This window comes from Vipera ursinii, assembly GCF_947247035.1.
Source record: "Vipera ursinii genome assembly, chromosome: 4".
NCBI lineage: Eukaryota > Metazoa > Chordata > Lepidosauria > Squamata > Viperidae > Vipera > Vipera ursinii.
The window spans coordinates 109372410-109400242 of record NC_139514.1 but is presented as its reverse complement, the minus strand read 5'-3'; the positions used below and the strand labels follow the sequence as shown (position 1 = coordinate 109400242).

Genomic DNA, 27833 nt, shown 5'->3' with positions numbered 1-27833 from the left:
AAATTTGGTTGGCTTTTTTCCAGCCTGTTGACTATAAAAAGAGGTTGTCCCTGACATTCAAACAGGGCTGGTCGTAGGCTGGAACAGAACAAAAGGAAGGAAGGAAGGAAGGAAGGAAGGAAGGAAGGAAGGAAGGAAGGAAGGAAGGAAGGAAGGAAGGAAGGAAGGAAGGAATTCCATATCTGGTGTCCCACTTAGCTGTCAAATTTTCCCAGTCATCTCTTTATTCACTTTAACATAAATGGCTGTTATTTTTCCAGTACATGGAGCAGAGGATAGATTAAGACATCTACAGGACTTTGGCAATTAAAAATTGAAATCATCCTTGCATGGGTCTCCTTCAGAGATTCATCAGCTTAGGATCACACAATAATAATGGATGAACTGCTGGACTGTCAGGAGAGAGAAGACCATCTGAAGTAAGCTAAAGCTTTGAGAAGCTAATTTCTGTCCTGCTTTTCTAAGATAATTCAGCTTTGCTCTATTCGCAAGGGTGAGAGTCAAAATAAGTATGGAAATTAGGAAGTCCATTTCAGATTCCAGGGAGAACTAAACGTTATGTGGCAGTGAGGAAACTATAGCCAAGCTAAGAACAGTTTAGGGCCTGGAAAACATAATGGACTGGATCCAACCCAGTGGGGGGGGAGAGATTAAATTATGGGCTTGAGTTCCTAATTTACAGTTTCAGCAAAATCAGAGGCTGCAAATTGAGTGATCTGTAAACTCTTAAGGAATTTCAACCTGTTCGTTTCTCAATAGGTTGTGTAAAATGTTTTCAATGGAAACATCAATGAAAAGGAAACAAAATGTTGTAACAATAAAAGGAGAATTTTTTTTTTTAGCTCAGGGCTGAAATGAGGGGTCCTTGGTGCTCTCTGAGCTTGGTTTTTTTTTTCTTGCAGGCATTTCATTACCCCAACTAGGTAACATCAATAGTGCAACAAAGGTCAGAGACCAAGGTTCCACAAAATTCTTGTTGGGACTGGATTGTAGAAGCTAGAATGGGGCATTAAGACTCTGCTTAAAACTCTTTTTTAATTATGAAAATATTATTCCATCATCTTACAATGTCTTTATTGGAAAAAAAACATTCATATAATCTCCACAGAAAATATATTGGCTTTTTATGTTCCTTGCTGGTGGAGATGCTAATTCAACCCTTGATCAAAAACATCTTTATACAGGATGAAGGTTTCTGTAATTAAAATTTTATTCTGTAGGAGGCACTACACCAATATTGTATCTTTATACGAACTTAAGAAAGCCACAGGCTATACCTTTTTTTATTAAACATTTTAGAGCAACCACACACAGATGGTCGGGTCAGGAAATGAGACATCTTATCGGGAGGTCTGTTAAAAAGGACCAATAAGCTAAGTCACCGACACTCAGTGTGATAACTGCTTTGACAAAATGAATTTTTGACTTTTTCACAGCTCAGCTACAAGTAGGCACTATCAGTCGAACTGCATTTCCCTGCAATATGATGGGAAGGAAAAGATTTCAACACCTGACAGGAGAAAATGAACAGCTGATAAGCCATCTTTGAAATGCTCTCTCGGGCCAACACATTCTCTGCCAAGGATTTGCATTTTTATTATTGTTGACTTTTGTGATGGGACCAATGGCCAGCTACACATACAAGGCATTGAAGTAAAGCCAATTGTTCTCTGGTCTAGAGAAAAAATAATCCAAATTTGTGAAGGGAAGAAGGGAAAATTTTGAAAATAATGCGTAGCCAATCTCTACATTCCACAGGTTTGCCTATGAAAAGATTAAAAGTTGTGTATGTTTTGCTGCCTGGAAATATTGTCTTTAGTTAACACGGAATTATGGTATCAGAATGAAATTGGCGTACAATGTTTAACTTTTAGATCATAGGATAGAATTAAGGATGATCTCTTCCGTCTTATTTTGTGGAAAATGGACATCATTACCTCTTAAAGTCTTTGTAATGCATTTCTAGTCAACTTTCCTCAAACTGTCTATGGAGATTCTCAATTATCCAGGTCATGGTTGTCCCAGAGTTGCTTTTCAATAAGGAAATGGACTTTCTTGGTTTTTCCTTGAAAACATTTCACTCCTCAACCATGAAGCTTCTTTTGTTCAACTGAAGAAGCTTCTTGGATAAGAAGTGAAACGTTTCAAGGAAAAAAAAAACAAAGAAAGTCCAGTTGTCTTTGGAAATGCATCTTTGGGTTTCCTCAAACTGCATATTCTAAGAGAACAGCAATCTTTTTCCAAAGTCGTTTGTATGTCAAACAGTAATTTCATCCCACATTTCAGTCAGAATCTGCTTAAAATGACAGTCTTACCAGAGACATAAAAAAACTGATTGGAAAAATTAAGCTACTTTTATACCTTGATACTCTAGAATGGGAAGTGAAAGCTTGTCTAATGGAAATGAAGATAAATCCAGAGAGTTAGAATAGATCCACTGAGCTATAGATTATAATTAATCAATAATTTTGAACCCACCCATAAAAATACTGCTACCAGTGAGGAAAGTGGTTCAAAAAGGCAAGAACTCCCTTCAACTTTTAATTCTAGAGTAACCTTGTCAGATATTTTTGTTCCTCTCCAGGATTCATTGTTCCTACTTATTTATCTATAATTTACCAACCCATTTTTCAACATGAAACAACAAACAACATATCCCAAAGCAATTCTATAATGAAAGCACAGTTAATTCAAAATTCAAAATCCCTCTCAAAGAAGATGCTCGAACAGTGATAATACAGAAGAGTACCAATTCTGAGCAGAGGGCACTGCTGAGCCAATTCAACCAAACGCATGGATGAACAGTTAAGTCTTCAGCTGGCATCAAAAGCTTAAAAGGCTTAGTAAATTATCTCTGAACACAGAGGAATGTCCACAACTGGTTTGTTGTAGTTACCATTCCCACTCTCGAGTTTCCTAATGGTAAGTTAAGCCCCTTCCAGATGGCATCTCATACAATCTTACAACTCATGTGCCTTTCTTTAGATGTACAAGGCTTTGGGATCATTGCATGAATCCTGCACACCAACAGGGAATACCACATTCTCAAAACAGCGGTCATATGTTGAACTGGGCAGCCCTCTTTAGCAACCTGGCTATGGCATTTTGCAACAGCTGCAACTTTTGAACCAACCACAAGATTAACTCAAAGATGTACCACTTTGTATCAAGGGAATTTGTCTACTCACAAGGCCTCTAACCATTTAGGATTTTTTTTAATAGCCTTAATAGCCTTTCCTGATTCACAAAATGCTGATAAACAGAGTAATTGAATATGCTGCCATGAGTTTACTCTAAAACTGCTACTGGTCATTTGTTTGCTTTCTTGCTGGCCTATCTATCTATCTATCTATCTATCTATCTATCTATCTATCTATCTATCTATCTATCTATCTATCTATCTATCTATCTATCATCTCTATCTACCTACCTACCTACCTACCTACCTACCTACCTAACAACCTTCCTACCTACCTACCTTCCTATCTATCTATCTATCTATCTATCTATCTATCTATCTATCTATCTATCTATCTATCATCTCTTAACCACTTGTGTTCCTCAGAGTTTCATCTGGCCATCACTAATAGTTTCAAACAGATGGAAACACTGCAAACTTGTTTGGTCTAATGCAGGGGTAGGCAACCTCGGCTCTTTTATGACTCATGGACTTCAACTGCCAGAATTCCTGAGCCAGGCTGGCTCAGGAATTCTGGCAGTTGAAGTCCATGAGTCATAAAAGAGCCGAGGTTGCCTACCCCTGGTCTAGTGGTTAAGGCACCAGACTAAAAAACAAGAGACCCCGAGTTCAAGTCCCAATTTAGCCACGAAGGCCTGCTGGGTGAGTTTGGGGCCAGCTGCTCTTTCTCAACCCAACTCACTTCACAGTTGTTGTTTTGAGAAAAAAAAATAGGAGGAGGATGTTGGGTTGAATGTGCTATTTGTAATTTGAGTTACTTGTAAAAAAAATAATAAAGGAGGGATAAATAAATAAATAATATCCCTTTTTATGTAAAAATAATAAAGGTGGGATAAATGAATGAATGAATGAATGAATGAATGATCTCCCTTTTTATGACCCTGTAATCCATTAATTTGGGGTAGAGTACAGGTGTCTGTACGGAGCTGAGCATTTATTGGACAGATGCCCTTCCTGACACCACGCAAAGTTCACAGCAGATTTGTTTTTGGTTTGTGTGTGTGTGCGCGTGTGTGTGTGTTTTGCGTCCTGATAGGATTGAAGTCTCAACCTTCCAAGTGGGAGGCAAGTGTCTACAAACAATACCTTTTATGATCCTCAGACCTGCAAAGCTGAGTGAGATCAAAAGGGGAAGGTTTATTCTTATTATTGAGCTGGTCAATATTAACAAGGAAAGTGGCTCCATGTTTGGCATGCTCCCCTCTAGAGGTCTTGAAAAAAAACTGGTGTTTTTTTGGAGGGAGGGGAATGTTCTGTGTTTGCTCTGAATTACATTGACCTGTTTTTTGGGGAGTGTCCCAGTGGCTTTTCAGAAGTTAATCTTATGAACAAGAAAGTAGCCTGTGACGTTCCAGATATAGGACCATTGGGCCAACCTAGAAAGGATGATGGGCATGGTCTGGAGAAGAAACCAGAATATTTGGAACATTCAGTTCCCAGAATTGGAACTTTTGATTATTCAGAGGGTTGCAAAATAGGCAAGGATATAAAATTCATTTAATAACAAAAATAAGGAGAGAGAGAAAAAAAAACACCTGGTATTTATACTTTCCAAAATGCAAACCAGAAAATTGTCCTTTGTCTGTTAAAGGCTTTCCAATTTTATAACTTATTACAAAATATATACACGAGGGATCATGAATTCTTTTTTTAAAAAAATGTTTTTATGTATATTAGAAAATAACACAAATAATGTTATTTATTTGTGTATAAAAAATAGGGAATAACATTTGCAAGGAAAAAATTGGACACTCAAAATACAACTGAATTTAGTTGGATGTGAAAATGGACAATATTTTTTTCAGTTAGACAGAATACAGAATCCCTGTTGGTTTGAACAGGGAATGTATGCTTAAAAATATAGAACGTAAACAATACTGGTTTGTCAATCCAGTGTAAATGTTACATAAAACTCTTTTTACGGTGCGCTGAAGAGATGGTGTTCGAAATATGGGTCACAGATGACTTAAAGCTGTAAACAATATGGCTATGGTAAGTCAGAAATTCTGTTAAAACTTGTTTTGGGAAATCTCAAAATAAAGCAAAGGCATGTAGATATCATGATGTAGAAAATGACCATGTAAAAAGAAAATGTTGCTTAGAACCTTAAAATACTAGTTGCTGTCCAGGAAACAAACTGTTACCTGTTTTGGTTTATGCTTTATTTTGTGGTAGTTATCCTGAACGAAGCTGTAGTATATGCTTCTGATTAGAATGGAATGGAATGGAATGGAATGGAATGGAATAGAATAGAATAGAATAGAATAGAATAGAATAGAATAGAATAGAATAGAATAGAATAGAATAGAATAGAATAGAATGGAATGGAATGGAATGGAATGGAATGGAATGGAATGGAATGGAATGGAATGGAATGGAATAGAATAGAATAGAATAGAATAGAATAGAATAGAATAGAATAGAATAGAATAGAATAGAATAGAATAGAATAGAATAGAATAGAATAGAATAGAATAGAATAACAAACTTATAAGGGACCTTGGGGGTCTTCTAGTCCAACCCCCTGCTTAGGCAGGAAACCCTATAAAATTTCAAATAAATGGTTGTCTAACTTCTTCTTAAAACCTTCCAGTGTTGGAGCATTCACAGCTTCTGGAGGCAGGTTGTTCCACTAGTTAATTGTTCTAACTGTCAGGAAGTTTCTCCTTAGTTCTAGGTTGCTTCTCTCCTTGATTAGTTTCCATCTGTTGCTTCTTGTCCTGCCTTTAGGAGCTTTGGAAAATAGCTTGACTCCCTCTTCTTTGTGCAACCCCTGAGATATTGGAACACTGCTATCATGTCACCCCTAGTCCTCCTTTTCATTAAACTAGGCACACTCAATTCCAGCAACCGTTCTTCATATGATTTAGCCTCCAGCCCCCTAATCATCCTTGTTGCTCTTCACTATACTCTTTCCAGAGTCTCAACATCTTTTTTACATTGTGGTGACCAAAACTGGAAGCAGTATTCCAAATGTGGCCTTTCCAAGGCATTATAAAGTGGTATACTTCACATGGTCTTGACTCTATCCCTCTGTTAATGCATTTTTGGCAGCTGCAGCACACTGCTGGCTCATATTTAAGTGATTGTCCACTAGGACTCCAAGATCCCTCTGAGAGTTGCTACTATTGAGCAAGGTACCACCTATTCTATATCTGTGCATTTATGTATATGTATATGTATATCCCTTGTGAGGCAAGAAATTATAACTGTCAATTATTTATTGACCTCCAGCATTATAATGCAGAGAACACTGTATTATTCCCCTTTGAAATGCAGCATATAAATAAATATAGGACTATTTTCTAGAATTTCTCAACCTTGGTACTTCGAAGATGAGTGAACTTCAGTTCCCAGAGTTCCCAGCCATATGGGAGTTTATGTCCATGCATCTTCTAGCTACCAAGGTTGAGGATCAGTGGGCCAGAGTTCCGGAAAAAGTCAGATCACTTCCTCTCTTGAATCTATAGGAAGGGAAACAAATCCAACTTATTACATTCATTCCTGCAATGGGGCCCTCCCTATACTGTCTTTATTTTTTTAAAAAAGGATGACTCTGTAAAGTCAGTCATGTATGGAATTATCTTACAGAGCGAATGCCCTCTGAAAACAAATCTTAAGGTCATTTTTAAGCACTTCCTATAATACCGAACATGTGTTGTCTCATTGTTATGCAAAGAAGGCAACTTAAAGATCAACTGTTACATGCACATTTTTTCTCATTTTCCTGGGCTGGCTACGCTGGGGTGTTTCTGGGATAATTAAACCCACTTGTATTTCAGTTTAAGGGTTTCCCCCCCCCCTCCAGTATGTGTTTGAAAATCAATTTCTTGAAAATGAGCTACATAAAGACTGCTATAAATTGCAAGACAAGGGGAGGGGGGTGAAGAGTTATAACTCAAGAGGTAGAATTTTGAAAAGAGTATCTTCCTTGCCTTTGAATGAAGCTTCTAATGTTCAGAGTGGGTGTAGCATGCTAAGTTTACAGCTCACTTTTCATTTTGTAAATAGGATAAAAAGGGGAGGGAGTGTATCTCTTTAGTAAGATGTTCAAAATATTATACCTGCAGAAATCTGAAGATACTTCTGCATGTTTTCTGAAAGAACTGTTAGCTTACAAAAACGGGCTAACATAAGACCTATATGTTGGGCCCTGAGTTTGCTTTAAAACTTTGCTTTGGATTGTAACCAAAATATTTACACTAGTTCAGGTTTTGTTCCTTGGCTCAAAGTTATCCTTGAACCTTCCCACCATATATTGGGTGGGAAGATAGATAGATAGATAGATAGATAGATAGATAGATAGATAGATAGATAGATAGATAGATAGATAGATAGATAGGTAGGTAGGTAGATATTGTACTTCAAATGCCATAAATCTGGAATTGTATATATGAAGTGACACCTACTACTCTGGCCCTTTCAGTGTGAAGAAACAGGTAAAATAGATTTCTATTTTCTATTTTAGATTTTCTATTTCTATTTTCTATTCTATTTCTATTTCAGATTTCTTCCTGAAAACATACTTTTTACTAAAATATTAAAGATAGGTGTGTGTGTGTGTGTGTGAGAGAGAGAGAGAGAGAGAAGAGAGAGAGAGGGGGGGGAAAGGAGGGGGGTAAGAATAACAGAATTAGTGAATTTGAATCAGGCACTATTTTGCTGTTTTAAGAATCCCTAGAAAAATGTAACATTTATTTTATACTACAGATTGTGAGGTCTGAGACTAACATCATGAAAAGGCTAAACAGAGATGAGAAACTTTTGACAGGTTTTGACATGAAGATTGATAAAGGTAGGAACAGTGAAAATCTATTATACTTTTGAGGTTTTTCCAGCACAGTCCACCCTACAAAAGGCTTACAGCCCAATGTTTCCTGGGAACTATTCCTTCCTCATCTTTCCATCTTGAAGGATCCCCAAAGGAACTTAATTCAGAACCAAAGGAGAAAATACCATTACCCTGAAGTTCCTCTAAATCTTGCGAAATGTCCAAGACTGCTAACAAAAATATCTTTTGGCCACAGTGCTCAAAAATATCAAAGCAAACAATTAGAATATATTTACAACCAACAGAAGTGGAAGAAATTCATATTTTTAACCACCTTTAATAGCTCAGCCAAGGGAGGAAATATGGGAGCTTGATAAAAAAAAATCTGGGCAGGCAGATCTGTCCTTTTGAACATTATCAGCAATGCGTTTCATGTCTCGGGCTCAGTCTGGAGAACTCCGATAATGGGACACCAAAGTAGGAAGTAGGTAGTGCCTTATGGGGGACGTTGTTGCTTCACCCCTCCCAGAACATTTGCTTCAAACGTTCTCACCATAATAATCATCAAGATTCTTATATATTAATAATAATGCATTATGTATAGCTAATGGTAAAGGTTTCACCTGTCCAACCGTGGTCCACTCTAGGGGGCAGCATTCATCTCTGTTTCTTAGCCAAGGGAACCGGCATTGTCTGAAAACATTTCCGCAGTCATGTAGCCAGCATGACATCACCCTGCAGCAAAGAGGGTGCAGTGAAACATGGAACGCTGCTGCCTTCTGTGGTACCTATTTATCTACTCACATTTTCATGCTTTCGAACTGCTACGTTGGCAGGAGCTGGACAGGAGCTCACCCAGTTGCATGGTGCTCAGGTCTCAAACCTAGACTGACAGCTTTCCAGTTGACAAGCTCAGTTTTTTAACCCCTGAGCCATTGTGTGCCCCAATAATAATAATAATAATAATAATAATAATAATAATAATAATAATAATAATAATAATAATAATAATAATAATTTAATTTCTATACCGCCCTTCTCCCGAAGGACTGTATAATCATGTATAATTATGTATTCATAATAATATGAATGCGCTACGTAATATGCACTTTGCATAGTGGCTTATGTTTTTGTTCGGAAACATTTAGCTTCCTCTTCCAGATCCCTGACAAAACTGAGGAGCCGTGGTCTTTAAGAGTCCCCCATATTTGGTGATTTTCCATTATTTGCCAGATTATCTGAAGGACTTTCTCCACTGATTACATGAGGCCCGAACACGTTGTAAATGAGCTTCATCTAGCAAGACCCAGGACACGGCTCTTTTCTTTGTGCCATCCACTCTGTAAAGCATCATTCCCCTGCCCAGTGAGGTTGGCCTCATTTCCAGGAGTCCCTTAAAACATGGCTGTTTAAAGCCTGCTGGGGCTCTCAAGGCAATGGTGAGATGGATGGGTGCATGGTTTTCAACATCAATTTTCTTATTACTAATGTTGTTGCCTTTTAATTGTAGTTGTTTTAAACATTTTGATTGTTTCTATTGTAAAGCTGCCTAGATTCACTTTACTGTGAGATGGATGGCTATATAAATATGATAGGTTGATAGGTAGATAAGTAGGTAGAAAGGCAGACAGACAAGGAGATACTGAATGGAGTAACAGGCTGTAATAGTAACAGTTCCCAGACAGACTTGGTGCACAATACTCCAGGGGTTCACAATAACACTAAGCTCTTGCTTGAAGAAAAAGGGGCAGTCATGACCAGGAAGGCTTTGCACAATTACATTTTGTGCACCAGTTGTAGCAACAGCAATAGCACTTAAGACTTATATACCACTTTGCAGTGCTTTATAGCCCACTCTAAGCGGTTAACAGAGTCAGCCTATTGGCCCCAACAATCTGGGTCTTCACTTTTACTGACCTCAGAAGGATGGAAGGCCGAGTCAACGATGAGCTTGTGAAAATCGAACTGTCGAACTGCAAGCAGCCGGCAGTCAGCAGAAGTAGCCTGCAGTACTGCATTCTAACTACTGTACACCCATGGCTCATGTTTTTAGATCAGTTCTAAGATTACTTTTAATAGTTACTTTTCCCTTATTCACCTGTTGGCTATAGTATTGCAATATACTCCATATGTGGCTTCCCTTACCTCACAATAGGCTACAGGGTGTAATTCAAGGTGTTGGTTGTGACATTTAAAGTCCTACATGACATGAGATGAAGTTGCTTGTGGGCTCACTACACCCTGATAATTTATTCTCTACCAGTTTGGACGTCTTATTGATGGAGCGATATTGGTTGTGGACTTTTAAAAGTACCCCTTCACTGGATTTGATTTGGAACAGCTTCCTGCAAAATATGGACAGTTCCAACCTTATTGACCTTCTGCAAAGACCGTTCTATTCCTCCAGGTGTTGATGGACTTCCGATGTGGTTGCAGACTCTCTGCTGATCCAAGATTTTTAGGGGCCTCAACTGCTATTATTATTATATGTTTTATGACACTTTTTTTTAAGTTATGGATTCCAGTTGTTGCATTTATTTGGGTGCTGCCCAGTGGGCTTGGATAAAATGGGCAGCCCCGTGTTCAACAAATAAGTCAATAAATCAATAAGTGTTCAATAAATAAGTCAATAAATGCCGCTTGGGGTGTGTGTGAAAGCCCTAACAAGCAGGCATATACATAGAATGAAGGCTACTGCTAAGCTTGTGAGCCGCCCTGAGTCTTCGGAGAAGGGCGGGATATAAATGTAATAAAAAAAAATAAATCCTTCATTGAGAAACTCAGGCCTTCTCAGTGAAGGATGAAAGCAACAGAATGGTCAGCCAGTCTATGTCGATTGGTGGCCCCCAGGGGGAGATCCTTCTCTGTGGGCGCTCCGGAGCTGTGGAATCAGCTACCGGTAGAGCTCCGGATGGCGCCCGATCTTCGCTCCTTTCGTCGCGATCTCAAGACATTTTTGTTTGTACAAGCTGGCCTAGCCTGATGGGGATCGGTGGGGTTGTTTTATTTTTGGTCTTTTAATTTTATCTCGGGGTTTTTTAGAATTGTACTTTTATTGTTTTTAATTAGGGCAATTGTTTAATCTCCTTTTAATGTTTGTATTTGCTATTTTACTCTGCCCTGTGAACCGCCCTGAGTCCTCAGGGAGAAGGGCGGTATATAAATGTTATTAAATTAAATTAAATTAAAATCTGTCGCTTCAAGAAATTCAAATTGCTCTTTGGAGCAAGCTAACACAGTCAGCTGAGAAACATTTCACTCTACAAATTTCCTTCTGAATGACTGCCAAGGTCACGGCCGAGAAGCTGACCAGGGTTTTCCACTTGGTTAATCTGTGGTTTCTGGACTTTCTTAAGGAACACAAGAAATGCTATCCACCTAGTAAAAAAAAATCAAGTTATTTGTATTATGGCAGGGCAAGAGTATCGAGTGTTCTGCATCTGTTTTACACTGAACGGCTGTAATTCTGTAAAGCAAACGGCAGATCCTGGCATTAGATTACAAATTGGAGTAGGCTGTTTTGTTGGGTTCCTGCTTGGTTTAACCTTTTTGCCTTAGTTCTGAAGGGTTGGGGGAGAGAAGGGGGGGGGAAATGCCCTGAGAAAAAGGTCATTTTAAAATAGTTTGCAAATATGGGTGGTATAAATATTGCAACAAATTAGAAGGCTTAGGTATCACAAAGATAAATATGCTGCTTCTAAACAGCACCAGTGGAAGGAACATTGTAAGGAATAACCGGCTGTCACCCAACGGGACGCAACCAGAAGATTTCACATCAGATTAGAAATCTGACAATGTTATTTGCGCGGCTCTTGCTTTGTTTAACCTTGCCTTGCTTTGTTGTTGCTTTTGTGATTTCAAAAATAACAGAGGTTAGTTAGAAGGATTGTAATGGCCTGCGAATGAGACGTTCCTCTTTAACAAACAATGGGGCAATTATTTTATGATGCATTTATTAATTATGCACTGACTTTCATGAAGTTCAGGTGGAAATGAATACACAATGAAACAAAAAAAATATGAAAGCCTCTGTTGTTTATAATCTACCTATCTACCTGTCATGGGAGAAATTGGTAGGTCTCTTCTGAGACTAGCATTGCTCTATCTTGTTTTATATTGCAAAATTAAAAAGAAAAAAAAACATTTTTTTCACACCTTATTCTACAAATAGTTCTAAATTTAAACTTTATTTTACAATCCCTTCTATCTGCTTGGATGTTGACCTTCCTTTCTCTGGACTTATATTTGTGACAGGTGCCCCTTCTGTTGACTTTAATTCCGCAACGTGTGTTCGTATGCTGTGTTCGCATTCTTATAAGACCTAATATGAAATTGTTTAATAAATGCCTTTCTCCCAGAAATAAGGACAAAGCCCATATTATCGGAGAAATTGCATTCAGAATCTCAGCAGGGGACAAAAAAATTAAAGAATTACAGCATTGGGCCTAAAACTGCCACCTTCTCCACAGTCTATGGAACAGCTCTATTATTACAGTTGGATTATGTGGAAAAAATAATAATAAATAAAGCCAGTTGTATTGAAGAAAAAAGAAAGCAAAAAAAATTCAGGCTGAGAAAAAAAAAAGAAAGGTATGGCCAATGTAAAGAAAAAAATGTCTATGGAGATTCTCAGTCATTCATGGTTGTCCCAAAGGTGCTTTTTCACAAGGCAACTGGACTTTCTTGTTTTTTCTTTGAAGACATTTCACTTCTCATCCAAGAAGCTTCTTCAGCTCTGACTGGATGGTGGGGAAGGGAAGGATTTGTACTCCTTGCAGACAGCTGGTCGTTTGCATTTTTTTTTTTTTTGGAATGCAGAATGCAAAGGACCAGCTGTCTCCAAGGAGTATCGGTCCTTACATTCCCCCACCACCCAGTCAGAGCTGAAGAAGCTTCTTGGATGAGAAGTGAAATGTCTTCAAGGAATAAAAACAAGGAAGTCCAGTTGCCTCGTGAAAAAGTACCCGTGGGGTAAAGAGATTTGTAAAGAGTCGTGTTTAGCATTCTCTGTGATGGTCATCAGTTCTCTATTTAAGTAAGGTTAGTTCTATTCAAGTCTCTGGGAATTGTTCTGTACCAGCCTGCTACCGGCCCTGCAGAAAAGGCAGGGACAACCCCTTTACAAACGGCAAGAGGCTGGAATTACGCCTGCCAAATTTATAGCTACAAAAACAAACAAGACACGAACCAAGAAACAGGAGCTTTAAGAAACACGAACTGTCCAAGCGGTTGCCTTCAGCAAACCAGCCATCCCCACACATTCCCCTTATATAGAGTTCAGGGCGTGGCTTCTCTCTGCCTCCTTCCGAGAAGCCCCATTGCCTTCCTCTGTTTACTCCTAATTGACTGCCTCCTGCATCGGGCGTCCTTGAACAGGGCCAGCTGTGGGTCATCTTCATCCACGCTGTCAGGCTCACACAGCTGGGTCTCCATGATGACCAAGTGGGAGGGGCCTGGCTGAGGGCTCTCATCAGCAAGATCTTCAACCCCCTCAGCAAGGTCTTCAACACCCCCCTCCTCCTCCTCTGAGTCGTCCGACCCAACTGCCGAACCCACAGGCTGACTCTGAATCACAACAGGAATCTACAAATTAGTTCATGCGTAGTCTTGGGGGATCCTGAAGCTGTAGATAGGGAGATGTGTGTCTGAACACTCTCTGGATCCAAAGATGACATGAATAACCCACAGAAGTAATTTCATTGCTCAGTCTTTCTATATGTGAATGTAGCTAGGGTCTCAAGCAATGGCATATCCAGAAATAACCTGGCATAATAATCTGGATTAGAAAAAACTATTATAACACTCAAGTCTCCAAACGAGGATTGGAAAGGAAGTGTTTCATACAAGACAGGAAGAAGCTGGCCAGAAACCATAATATTTTGCAAAACCATTTATGCTTTTTCATCTGCCTGCTACCAACTTAAAAGAACTGATGCTCAGTTCAGAAACTTTGTGTGCCATCAAATCCAGCTCATTTTTTTTCCTCCTTATCTAAAAAAAAAAATCACAACCTAGCTGCAAGGCTTGTAAATTTACAGTTTCTTCTCATTTAGCCTTCCCTGCCATAAAAACTTATTTGCGAATATGCATTGTATAACGAAGTAGTAAATACTTCCAATTAGCTTTAGTGCCACAGTCCTCCAAAACCTGATGTGTTTATGTTAATACCAAATCCTACTTGTTTTATTTTATCATGCATTAGAGATTTTAATCAGGTAATCTGCACGGCATCTGGAAACCTAAGCACAGGCAAAGTCCATGGTAACAAAGGCGCTGTAACACTTCACCTTCACTGAAGAACAATAATGCATTATTAAATTCACTTTCCTGCTCAGTGGTTACACTTAGCTGACCACAGCAAATTTGTTCTCTGCCTGGTCTTCACAAGTTGGCAGAAAAATAGATTCTGTCACCTTTAACAGATTCTGAAAATGACAAGATGCCTCTCTTGGTTTAACTATGAGCCATAATCCTTCAGAAGTAAATATAATTACAAATGCCTTTTGTCACGTAGTGCTTAGGAAAGATATTGCATGCATGGGGATGATGATGGCTGCAGATAGCACCCGCCTGTTTTGCTGTAATTAAAAGCAGATATTGATCATGTTATATATCAGCACTATCTAAAGGTCCACATGTGGGTAAATTTATCTCTGTAGCTTTCCTGGAGCAACGATGACATCACTGTTGTTGAAATATTAACAATATACAAAGCACGCCCGTTTCGGAGGTCATATCCTAGCCCTGTTGTCCTACCAAGGCCCTGACATCAATTTTATTTGAAGTTTCTCTTGGTCTTTTGCTGACGGCAAGTCTGTTTGCCAATCCATCACGGGCGGGCCAATTAAAAGAGAATAATTAGGGCTGACGAGAAAATAATAGCGAAAATAATTTGGAGATTTCAGCCTTGTAAGAAGACTGTCTTCCTGAAAGTTCATTAGGAGAATTCGGAAAGTCTCCTTCACTTCTGTCACATCTGTTAGTGTCACTGGGTTTCTACTTGACACTCACTCAGCCTCTCCTGCAGTCCGTATTCTGCGTCTGACAAACATTACTTACTCTCTCAGTATTCATCCGCAAAATAGCTTCTAAGGATCTATTTAGAAGCAACTTCCTTTACAGGAGCCAGAATTGCTACTGGCAAGACTCTCGTTGGTTCTGGTTATCTTCTTTGTATTTGAGGCATGACAAAAAAAAAAAGCATATGAGTAGGGCATATCACTCACTCTTATCCCAAGATAAGTTGTGCTGACTGTTTTGAAACTGGGAGGGAAACCCCTCATCCCACAAAGCTTCTTAGAGGCTAAATGCAGCTGTTGGACCAGACTGGGAAGATTCTCAAACATGGTGACATTAAAACGTCTTCCTTTCTGGTCAGATCCAACAAAGTATCTTATACGGCTCAGTGGTGAAATCCAGAAGAGGAGGAGGAATAAAAAAAAAAGAAAGTGAAAACAATTCATCTAATGAACGGAATAACAGAGTAGCATAGCTGGAAGGCACCTTGGGAGGTCCGAACGCCTTCTCAAGCAAGAGACTCTATATGATTCTGGAGAAAAGGCTGCCCAATCTTTTCTTTAAAGCCTCCAGTGATAGAGTACCCACAACTTCTGAAGGCAAGCCATTCTATTGGTTGATTGCTCTCACTGTTAGGAAATTTCTCTTAAGTTCTAGGTTGTTTTTTTTTCTCTTTCGCTAGTTTCCATCCACTGCTTCTTGTCCTGCCTTCAGGGGCTTTGGGAAATAAGTTGATCCCTTCTACTTTGTGGCAATCCCTCAAATATTAAGACATTGCTATCATGCAATCCCCTGTTCGTTCTTTTCACTAGACTACCCAATTCCTGTAACTGCTCTTCATATGTTTTAGCCTCCAGCCCCCTAATCATTTTTGTTGCTCTTCTCTGCACTCTTTCCAGAATCTCAATATATATATAGATTGTTGGGGGCAATGTACTGACTCTGTAAACTACTTAGAGAGGGCTGTAAAATACTGTGAAGTGATATATAAGTCTGTGTGCTATTGCTAAGTGCTATCCCTCTCTTAAAACAAAGGATTGCATTGGCATTTTGGTAGCTGCAGTATACTGCTGGCTCATATTTAAGTGATTGACTACTAGGACTCCAAGGTCGTTCATACAATTATTGCTGTTGAGCCAGGTTTCACCTATTCTATAACTGTACATTTCTGTCCTAGCTTCTGTAGTGGTCACTCATCCAACTCTTCAACCTGGCACCAAGAGCCTTGTTGGCTGACTTGCTCTCACTGCTATGGGCCACCTAAGACCAAAGTAGGATGCAGCTGATATTAGCAAGAATGGATTCTTGGTATCTGAGCCAAGGGGGTAAAAAATCAGAGTTTCTAAAGGAGAGAATGTCTAGATTTATCTGAAGAAGCAGAGTAGGGTATAATTAGAGATGTGGTTTGCATAGTAATAGGTGTGGGTAGAAATAAAGATGTGGTAATGATATACAGTATTTTTTTTAAAAAAATAAAGCAGTCCAAAGTGTTCTTCCAAAGAACACAAATTATATCTATATGTATATATCTCTATCTATATATCTCTATCTCTATCTATCTATCTATCTATCTATCTATCTATCTATCTATCTAAAATTAAAGAAGATATTGCAAATACCTGCTTTAAATACAAATATTTGTTTGCTTGTTTGTTTTGTAACTTTTCATTTTGAAACATTTTGCACTTGTCTCAAAAGGTTAAATCCTACTCTGGCATAATGCAAGTGGGAGAACACCATCTATCCTGGTGTCCAAGAAGAATGATAGAAAGAGTAGAGCAGAGATTAGACAGTCATGCTAATTTTAATGCTATTCTAATACTTTACTCCCACCATGCACTGTATTGTATTTGTATATACAAATACAATTTTATATGTAGGATTTTGTATACCGCTTAAAGAGCCAACCAGGCCAAACCTCTGCAAATAAATAAATAAATAAGAAACAAGCCATTATACTACCTTCACAATGCATTTCCATACCGAATAGAGTTAATTCAATGACTGTTACAGTTATTTAAAAAAATGAAAAAAGATGAAAAACAGAAAAGTCATTAAAAACAAACAACTAACCAACCAGCCACAGCCTCCAACTCAGCCAAGTGGATCCAGTGAGCAATCCTAATTAAAGTGTCTAAAAGCTGAAAGCACTAAAAACAATTGAACACTTTTATTAATCTAATGAATCATGGATCATATCATTACAGTTTTGTATATAACATTAATTTCATTCCTTTCGCTTAAGCCTTTTATTGGGATTACTTCAGTTATTAGTTGGTCTAATGTATTGGTTACTTCTAAATCTCACTCTACAATCTCTTCTTATCGTGTTGCATAAACCCTTGCATGTTATTCAAATTGCTTCATTTATTATGATAGCTTCCCCATGTAAATTGTGCTGACTGCTTGCCCTTGTATAGTCCTCATTAGACTAATGAAAACCTTCAAACGAAAAAAAAAAACTAAACAACCTGCCAAATAAAGGTCTGAGGTTATTATGAAAATTACAACTCTGGGAACTGGGAGAAGCTCTGTTCATTAATTCATGCTCAGCAAATTGCTAACTAATTTAGTTGCACTCCTCTGCATTAATGGATTATTTTATAAAAATGTTTTCCACAGCCCAAGACCTTTGCTGCAATGCTTTGGAGAGGCTTGAATTCTAATCAACCTTAACAGTAAATTAGGAATGTAATATCTAAATAATAATTGGGATGGCATATGGAAGAAAATAGTATTTAAAATCCCATGAAAGCTTCTTTTGGATTTCAGCTTCATATGTCAATTTCACAGTAGTTAAAACAATTGTACTTTTCAGTATTCTCTGTTGGGTCTGGAAGATGCTGATAACAATGGCAATCCAAACATGTTCAAAAACCTGCATTGAGATTGTCCAGAATGGTTTGATGATCAGATACAAGCTGCATCTGTATGAACGCTCTAATCAGAAAAGTCAAATTTAAAGTGTGTGTGGGGGGGGGGGGAGAGGAAGGAAACACAAAAGAAAAACAAAGCTTTGAAAAGTTCATCTGCCTTCTGTGTGAAGTTGGACCAATTGCAATAGTAATCATCTACAGAGGAGATAGCTGATCTTCTGACAATGCATTTAATTACCACTAAGATGCTCCGAACTGTGAGCTGGCATAATAAAGTTGGTCACCAATGGTTAAGATTGCTTTGGCTTTTTCATGGATTAATGCATCAGACAGCAATGCAGCAATGTGTTCTGCTATGTTGGGTGGAAGATCAAGAAAGAGGTTGGATGTTATGTGTCCCTCACCATCAGGCAATCACCAATGGGCAGTCAATTGAATGTGTGTGTGTGTGCATGCACTTCTTTTTGTGTGCAAGCACACTTCTGGATAAGGGATGTGGTGGCTCAAAGGGACGCGGTGGCTCAGTGGGTTAGGATGCTGAGCTTGTCGATCAGAAGGTCGGCAGTTTGGTGGGTCGAATCCCGAGTGCCGCGTAACAGAGTGAGCGCCTGTTACTCGTCCCAGCTTCTGCCAACCTAGCAGTTCGAAAACACGTAAAAATGCAAGTAGAAAAATAGGGACCACTACGGTGGGAAGGTAACAGCGTTCCGTGCGCCTTTGGCATCTAGTCATGCCGGCCACATGACCACGGAGATGTCCTTAGGACAAGCGCTGGCTCTTCGGCTTTGAAACGGAGATGAGCACTGGCCCCTAGAGTCGGAAACGACTAGCATGCATGTGCGGGGGAACCTTTACCTTTACCTTTACCTATCCCTTGATTCGGGATGGAGCTGAGCATTTACTAGCCAGATGCCCTTCCTGACACCTAAGCAGAGTTAGCAGCAGATACTTTCTCTTTGCACCCTGATAGAGAAACATCTGCTGCTTGCTACCTAAAATCTCAACCTTCCGAATGGGAGGCGAGGGTCTTTCCCTCTCTAGGCCAACACACTGCTCTACAAAAAGAATAATTGGTAATGAATAATTAATTCATTGAGAATTTGATATATATATTGGTACATTCTATTAATAGAATAGATTATTTTCTGGGTTTCCAAGTTTATTCTTGATAATAAAGATTTTTGATATGGCCTGAAAATGAGTATTTCTAGAAAATCTTGAGCACTATTATATATGGGCACCAAGTTAAGTTTATTTGTAATTTAGAGTCTTCAGTATATACCAACTATACAGATTTTCTCATAAAGTCTTAAATCATAAGGTCTGCCAATAATTTTTGGATCAAAGCTTTGGCCTAGGTCTTCTCAAAAGAGCATGTCTCTTGTTCTTGATTTTGGTGTTGTGGATAAGTGGTTAATTCAGGATTTGGAACAAGACTTAAGCTACAGGTCCCTCTCACAGTTACTGTTTTTGAGCCAGGTCTCGCCGAATCTGTAATTGTACCTTTTATTTTTCCTGCCTAAATGTAAAACTTTGCTTTTCTCCACACTGAAACTCATTTTGTTGGATAGGGCCCATTGTTCAAGTTTGTCAAGATCTTTTTGGATCCTGAGTTTGTCTTCTGGGGTGTTAGCTACTCATGTCAGTTTTGTGTCATCTGCAAATTTGATGAGTTCCCCACCAATTCCTTCATCTAAGTCAGGGGTGTCAAACTCAATTTCATTGAGGGCCGCATCAGCATTGCGGTTGCCCTCAAGGGGCTGGGAGGGTGTGGCTAGGGTGGGCGTGGCCTACTGGGTGGGTTTGGCTAGAGTGTGTATGGCCTACTGGGTGGGCGTGGCCAGCTCTACATGGTTTGCATGAAGGGTGCCTATGGGGGCCTGGGCAGGAGTGGGACAGATCTGAGGGTCTCTGGCAGAAGGAGGGTCTCTGGGCCAGGGCCAAGGCAGAGGGGGCCATTCCCTCACTGTTTCCAGGATGGCTTCGTGGGCCACATGAAACCACTTCGCGGGCCGGATCCGGCCCCCGGGCCTTGTGTTTGACATGTCTGACCTAAGACCATTGATATTGAAGATATTGAAGAGTACTGGGCCTAAGACCCCAATGCTCACATGTGGATGTGGTGCCAGTAAGGACTACTCGTTGTACTGTTTGCCAGCCAGCTACAGATCCATCTGGTGGTGATGTTGTTTATTCCACCTTGTTCTAGCTTACCAAGCAGTAGATTGTGGTCTACTTTGTCAAATGCCTTACTGAAATCTAAGTATACTATGTCCACAGCATTTTGCTGGTCTACTAGTTTAGTCACTTTATCAAAGAATGAAATTGGTTTGGCATGATCTGTTTTTAACAAAACCGTGCTGGCTACTAGTTATAACTTTGTTTGTTTCTAGACGTTCCCAGATCTGTTTTTTGATTATCTTTTCTAGGATCTTCACAGGTATGGATGTTAAACTGATTGATCTGTAGTTTCCTGGGTCTGTTTCCCCCCCCCCCTTTCTTGAAGAGGGGAACCACATCAGGCCTTTTCCAATCCTCAGGTACTTCCCCAGTGCCCCAGGATTTATGAAAGATGAGGTATAATAGTTCTGAGATTACATCTCCCAGATCCTTCAGAACTCTGGGATGTAATCTGTTGGGCCCCGGTGATTTATATTTGTCAAGGTCAGATAGTTTAGTTTAGTTTAGTTTAATAATATTTCTATACCGCCCTTCTCCCGAAGGACTCAGGGCGGTGAACAGGGCAAGAATAAAAATACAGAATTACAAAAATTAAAAAATGATTAAATACATGCCCACTAAAACAATCAATACATATTAAACCCCCAATAAAATGACAGTAAAAAACCCCACCAATCCCCCATCAGGCCAGGCCGGCTTGTTCGAACAAGTATGTTTTTAGATCACGGCGAAAGGAGCGAAGATCGGGCGCCGTCCGGAGCTCAACCGGTAGCTGATTCCATAGCTCTGGGGCGCCCACAGATAGGTGTTCTCTTACCATTTTTTTTGCTTATTTTAATTTTTTTTCTAGTTTGTCTTTTGCAGTGGGTTTTTTTTTTTTTGGTATCTTGAGCTTTCTTTTTGGGTGCAGACTGATGCAAAGTATGAGTTAAGCAACTCTGCTTTCTCCCTGTTGCCTGTTATTGCCTTGCCATCTTCTCTCTTTAGTGGACCTACAGTTTCCTTGATTTTTTTCTTGTTGTTAATATGTTGGAAGAAACTTTTTAAATTGTCCTTGGTTTCTGTTGCGAGTCTTTGTTTGTTCTGAGCCTTTGCTTCCCTGACTTTCTTTTTCTTTGCGTGTTCTGGCTGTCTGCTGATAATCGGCCTTGGTTTTGTGCTCCTCTTTCCATTTTTTTTGTATTTGTCCTTTTTGTCTTTCAATTTGTCAGAGAGAGCTTTGTGCAGCCATGCTGGTTTCTTCTTGACTTTCTTGTTTGCCTAAAGGTAAAGGTAAAGGTTCCCCCACACATGCATGCTAGTCGTTTCCGACTCTAGGGGCCGGTGCTCATCTCCGTTTCAAAGCCGAAGAGCCAGCACTTGTCCGAGGACGTCTCCGTGGTCATGTGGCCGGCATGACTAGACGCCAAAGGCACACGGAACGCTGTTACCTTCACACCGTAGTGGTCCCTATTTTTCTACTTGCATTTTTACATGCTTTCGAACTGCTAGGTTGGCAGAAGCTGGGACGAGTAACAGGCGCTCACTCTATTATGCGGCACTCGGGATTCGACCCGCCAAACTGCCAACCTTCTGATCAACAAGCTCAGCGTCCTAACCCACTGAACCACCACGTCCCTAGTGACTGTTTAAAGTTATAATGGCAACCGTGTTACTAATTTAACAACTGCAGTGATTCACTTAACAACTATGGCCAAAAAAAAAGGTCATAACGTGTGGAAAAATTAAACTGTCTTGTTTAGCAATGGGAATGTTGGGATCGACTGTGGTCATAAGAAGAGCTGCCTGTGTATGGTTTAGAAGTCAGTTAAAAAATCTCAGTGAAGAAATGACTTCTGGTTTTTAGCTTGAAATTTCAGTTTGGATATTAGGCAAATCCAACCATTTCAAAGGTGCTGGTTAAGTGTTGTAGAATATGTCAACAGGCAGATAATATGCAACCTGCTCTGGATTTTGCAGATCCTTGACTAATGCTTCCTACAGAGTTCCTTCCCCACCTTACAGATGATCTTAATTATGGATCTACATTAGCAGTGCAGAATGCAAAGGTAATATAACCATGGATTATATATGGAACTTGAACATTCCCATATTTATTACTTGATGCTCCAAAGGGAATAAAAAATGGAGGACAACAGCTTAGAGAATACAAAGATAGTTTAAGGTCTACTCATCTCACAATATGTCTTTAGAAAATGTTCATGAATCACAATGGCACTTAGACTTATATAGCACTTCACAGCACTTCACAGCCCTCTCTAAGCATGTTACAGAGTCAACATAATACCCCCAACAATCTGGCTCCTCATTTTACTGATCTCGGAAGGATGGAAGGATCAGAAACTTTTCAAAGGCACATCTCAACTATCCTCTGATCAGACCCAATGTAACATGAATGCTATGATAAACCACTGGCTAAATTCCCAAGAACATCCCAATTCTCACCCTTAGTTTATTACCTCCTGTTCTTAAAGACTGGAAGCTGCCTCCTCTTTTTATCCATTCACTTATCCATTTGGTCATTTAATTTACCTCTCCCCCTTTTATTTCTGTAAGCAATATATAGTAAGATGTATTCCAGACGTTTTCTCCCATTAACCACAATCTTACCTTGGGCTACATTCCCTTACATGGATCTTACAGTGCTTCAGACTTTGTGCAGCTGGATACTAACAAGCAAAGGTTGGTTCCATCAGTGAAACCATTTGACGGAGTTCAGCAAAACCCTTGCTGATCCACAGCTTTATTGGCGAATGCAAAAAACCTATATTCCTCTCATCCAAGTCCTTAAATCATTCATATGCATATTGCTTTTAACTTCTTAGGTGTATCACAGAGTGTAAATTAATAATCTTCTGGAACTTTGAGTAGAATGGAACAGAGTAAACCTTACTAACAGTGGAGAACCTCTGTAGCCCAGGGTTGAACGGTGGAGTCCTTGGTGCTCTCTGAGCTTGGCTGTTTGCTTGGAGACATGTTGTTACTTCACTAGGAAACATTTGTAATGTTAGAAGGGGGTGGGGCTACTCTCTATTTGTTCCTTCCATGCTTCTATTGTTACGCAAGCCCCACATACCTCTTCATCTGGGGACATCTCACAGAGGGGATCAAATATTCTATCATCTCCCCTGCACAGTGTCTCAAGAAAATCACTTAAGAAAACCACTTAAGACCTAATAACAGAAGAAGATGAGATTATGGTTTCATTTGACATCACGGTACTCCTTACTGTCCATGCACAGACCAGAGCTAAAGAAAAAGTCCATGGTAGCAGCACTGCATAGCCACCTTACCTATCCAAATACACTAAGATTGAAATACTCGGAATCACTTCATCAACCTCTGCTTCACTGCCCATTTTCAGTGGACAAATATAACAACATATCAGAGAAATACCCATGGGATCATCATTCTCTGGAGTTATAGCAGGGACTTCAATGTAGCATCTACAAACCACAGCACTCCCAGATGTTCCTCTCGAAGAAGCAATAGGAGTAATCTACAGTGTAAAGATTGTAACAGCCGCTTTGTAGGACAAACAGATAAAAGACTAGGAAAACACATCCATGAACATAAACCAGCAGTCAGAAGGAATGATGAAAAGTCTTTAATTTCACAACACATGGACAGTCTTAATCATAATTTCAACTGAGACTGAAATCTAAAATGCTAGGGAAGCTTGGTATTCAGATAAATTAACCATCAACAGACACATAGGGATAAACAACATTTCCATGGCATTCAAAAAGCTAAAAAGCTAAAAAGAAAAAAAGAAAAAAAAAACCAGAACACCTCCTTGCCAGTAATCAATACCCAGATAAGCAGGGATTAACACCAGACAAACAAGCAAGCAATAAACAACAATCTAATCAAGCAGAATACAACTACCCCACTGACGGGGCAAGCTACTATGTATAAACAAATCCCTTCTAGCACTGAAGTAGCACTGAAGTTTAGTTAACCAATAGTAGTAGCACTGATATTTAGTTAACCAACAAATAACTTAGCAAAGACAACATTATTTATTAAACTTGTCTACTGTATTTGCTATTTTGATTGGTTGCACATGAGTATAAATAAGAAAATGAAGACCTTTGAATATCCTTCAGGATCTGGCTTGCTCATAGTAGGGCCAGCTTAAAAGAATGTGACCCATGACTTCTGTTGCCATCTTGCCACATAGACATAGTCTAATCTAATATCTTATATCTGCTGAACAGAAGGACAGAGAAAAGGATTGATGCATGCCCTGGAAAAGGTCCATTTTTTTGTTTATAAGAAATAAGATTGTGTACATAATTGGCTGCAACACCAGTAATATCTTCCACCAACGTGGGCCATCTGCTTCTGGCCTTCCCTATCTGCTGTCTTCAAGCATTTTCATGGCCTCTTCATGTATACCTTTGCATTACTTTTAATTAATTAAATTTAAAAAGGGAAGAGGGCTTCTTCTGAAGATGGTGCTTTTCTAAGACCTCCCAGTTGTAATTATTTCAAGTCATTTGAGTTCCAATTGATGGATTAGCTCCAGTGTGTCTCGTGTGTGTGTGTCTGTGTGTGAAAGCGAGTAATATATAAATGGTTAATGACTAATGTTCAAAGATGTATCTCTATGTCTTTCTTTTTTTTAAAAAAAAAGCAAGACAGTGATGCAGACAAGGCATTTTCTATCGTAAGGATGCAAATGCCTACACCTATTTATTTTGCATTAATTTATCCACCCGTAATAATGATTAATGACTTTGAAAGATTAAAGATGGTCAGAAACAAAATTGCATATTTGAGCTACAGGCCTGTAAGCAGATAATAACTATCTCTGCAAATATCTTTAAGTGAAACAGGTTAAGTTTGGCCTCTAAGTTACAGGGCTGGCTCAGAAGCTGTGATAAATGCAGTCATGACAAAAAAACCCACATTTTTTAATTCAGCATATCCTATAAATCTAGATCACCCTTGAATACTAACACCATTTCAGCAGGTAAGGTTATGGGTGGCAGAGGTAGCAATTGAGAGCAGAATAAATTTGTGACCTAAACAAGAATCATTTAAGAACAACAACAAAAAAATGCAACAGATTAAACGGGAATAATTTTCCTTCTCTAGTCAGGCTTGTTATGTTAATACATTATTTAATTGGACAATTTTTAAAAATGGTTACCAAGTAACAAAAAAAACTTTCATTGGAAAACCTGTTTCCCTGGGAGTCTACAAAATTCCTAACTTGATGGTGCATTCGTATTTAAATGCAGATGGGCTGAAGCCACTTGTATATCACCCTCTCAGCCTGGATAACATTTTGCAGGATTTAAGCACTTACGTGTCGGGGAAGCAAGCAAGGAGCCACGGCGGGCTGTGTGTGCAATGAACCAAAATTAATGATTTGTATAAGAGAAATGTTGTTCTCATTAATTTTTAGTGTAATCTTATTAAAAATGCCACCTGTCCAAAATGAAAGTGTCCAGATTTTAATTCTCTTTCCATATCTCGCAGTAGTTGCATAAGACAGATCTGGATTGGGTTTTATTTATTTATATCTTTTTGTATCTATTAACTTAGACCACAAAACACCTTCATTTCAGTTCTTTATTGCTACAGCAATTCTACACTGAATCAGTTATTGCAGTTTTTGCTTTACATTATTAGAAAGCTGTTGCATTTCAGCTGGACGCCTATTCCTTGATTTTGCCCTTGGTACACAGAGGTTGTTCAAAGAGATCTGTAGATCAAGCCCACAAAATTAGCCTCTCAAACTGTGCAACTGTAAAGTTTTCTACATACAAAGGCATTATTTAATATTTCCATCAGAGAAAAAGGCATCCACACCTGCACAAACCAAATAAGGTAGCATAATAAACAACAGAAGTCCTAATATGCATTAATCTAGCTCGTATATTTTCAGTCGGATGGCTGATTAAATTTAATATAAATTAGATGCTATCCACCAGTCTCATTTTACACTATTAGCGTTTGCAGGAGCTAAGCAATTTAGCTTCTCTTCCTTCCCAACACATGGCCATCCATGGTTAGCTCACACGGCTGAATTTAAGTGACTTGTTTCTTCAATCAACCATAGGTAAAGGTAAAGGTTCCCCCGCACATGCGTGCTAGTCGTTTCCGACTCTAGGGGCCGGTGCTCATCTCTGTTTCAAAGCCGAAGAGCCAGCGCTTGTCCGAGGACGTCTCCGTGGTCATGTGGCCGGCATGACTAGACGCCAAAGGCGCACGGAACGCTGTTACCTTCCCACCGTAGTGGTCCCTATTTTTCTACTTGCATTTTTACGTGCTTTCGAACTGCTAGGTTGGCAGAAGCTGGGACGAGTAACAGGCGCTCACTCTGTTACGCGGCACTCGGGATTCAACCCGCCAAATTGCCGACCATCTGATTGACAAGCTCAGCGTCCTAACCCCCTGAGCCACCATGCCCCTTGGGGTGGATCAACCATAGATCCACCCCAATTACAGAAAATAATTTCTGAGTACTGTATTTCCTAAAGAACAAGTATCTAAGAAGTGGGAAAAGATAAGAGCTGTTATTCTGCTATATGAGTTTCATTGTGAGTTTTTAATCATTTTCTTCTATTCATAACAACACGATCAAATAATTCCTGCCACTTATTTTCCCCATTGTTGCTGTAATTAATGTACTACACCAGCACGTCAGAGAAGTTGTGTTATCCTTTGATAGAGACAGGAAGTGAGTGCTCACTCTCTCCTTTGTGTAAATGTTGCTCGCTTGTGAACCACTCAAATTGTAACAGAATATGAATGAAGAAAAAGCATGCTTCCTCAGAGTGTAATGAAACAACAACTTCAACCCACAACACTACCTTTCTCCATGTGCATTCTTTTGGAGTCATGCCCACCCTCGTGGCCAGCCAGGTCACCTTCTTTCGGACCAGGTAAGACATTTGGAGATAAGCCCATCAACATCTGGTTCATGGAGAGGCCGTTTTGATGGACAGCTGCTAGCACATGCAAAGAAAGAGAACAAAGAACAAAGTATTATGGTAAAGACATTCAACTTTGGTTAGGAAACAGTGACTTTAATTATGCCTTGTGTCTGTTTAGGGTTAGGGTCTGAAGTTTCTTGACAAAGCACCCAACTATCAAGCCTGCCCAGGTCACAATCCCTGATCCCTGAGTTTTCCCAATAGATAAGAATTTTTATTCCTCACTTAAGAAGCTGAGAGCTTCCTACTTCTACCCTTGATTTTGATGACTGGACACTAGTACAATGTAAGCATCCTTTGTCCACAGTCATTAAATGATATTCAAATTCTTGATGCTTTTTGCATTGTATCCTACAGGGTACAAGAGAGAAAAGAGAACAGATCAGCAAGGTACTTAGGTAGTTGGGAATCCAAGAAAACTTGTATTGATTGAGTTGAGTTTCAGCTGTAGCAAAAAAAGAGTAGAACCCCCCCCCCCAGTCCAGCACAAAAGGACAGCAGAAGAAGGATATTTATCTCTTTTTCTTCTTTGGTTTCCTTCCTTCCTTCCTTCCTTCCTTCCTTCCTTCCTTCCTTCCTTCCTTCCTTCCTTCACTCCTTCTATTGTTCATTCTCCACCTACCCTTCTTGTGCTTTAAATAATAGCTTGGAAGACACAAAGAAGTTCTTCCTTTTTGCTCTAAGCCAGACATGTCAAACACAAGGCCCGGGGGCCGGATCCGGCCCGCGAAGTGGTTTCATGCGGCCCGCGAAGCCATCCTGGAAACAGTGAGGGAACGGCCCCCACTGCCTTGGCCCTGGCCCAGAAGACCCTCCTTCTGCCAGAGACCCTCAGATCT

At 39.5% G+C, this 27833-nt stretch overlaps 1 protein-coding gene across 1 annotated transcript in view; it reads right to left on the bottom strand.

Annotated features, from left to right (window-relative positions):
* The window catches only part of DACH1 (dachshund family transcription factor 1), an 806874-nt gene that overhangs the window by 78425 nt on the left and 700616 nt on the right, over positions 1–27833 (bottom strand). The window contains exon 7 of the mRNA XM_083362338.1: positions 26872–27006. Coding sequence (XP_083218464.1) covers positions 26872–27006 — 135 coding nt within the window. The remainder of the gene's footprint in view (positions 1–26871; positions 27007–27833) is intronic.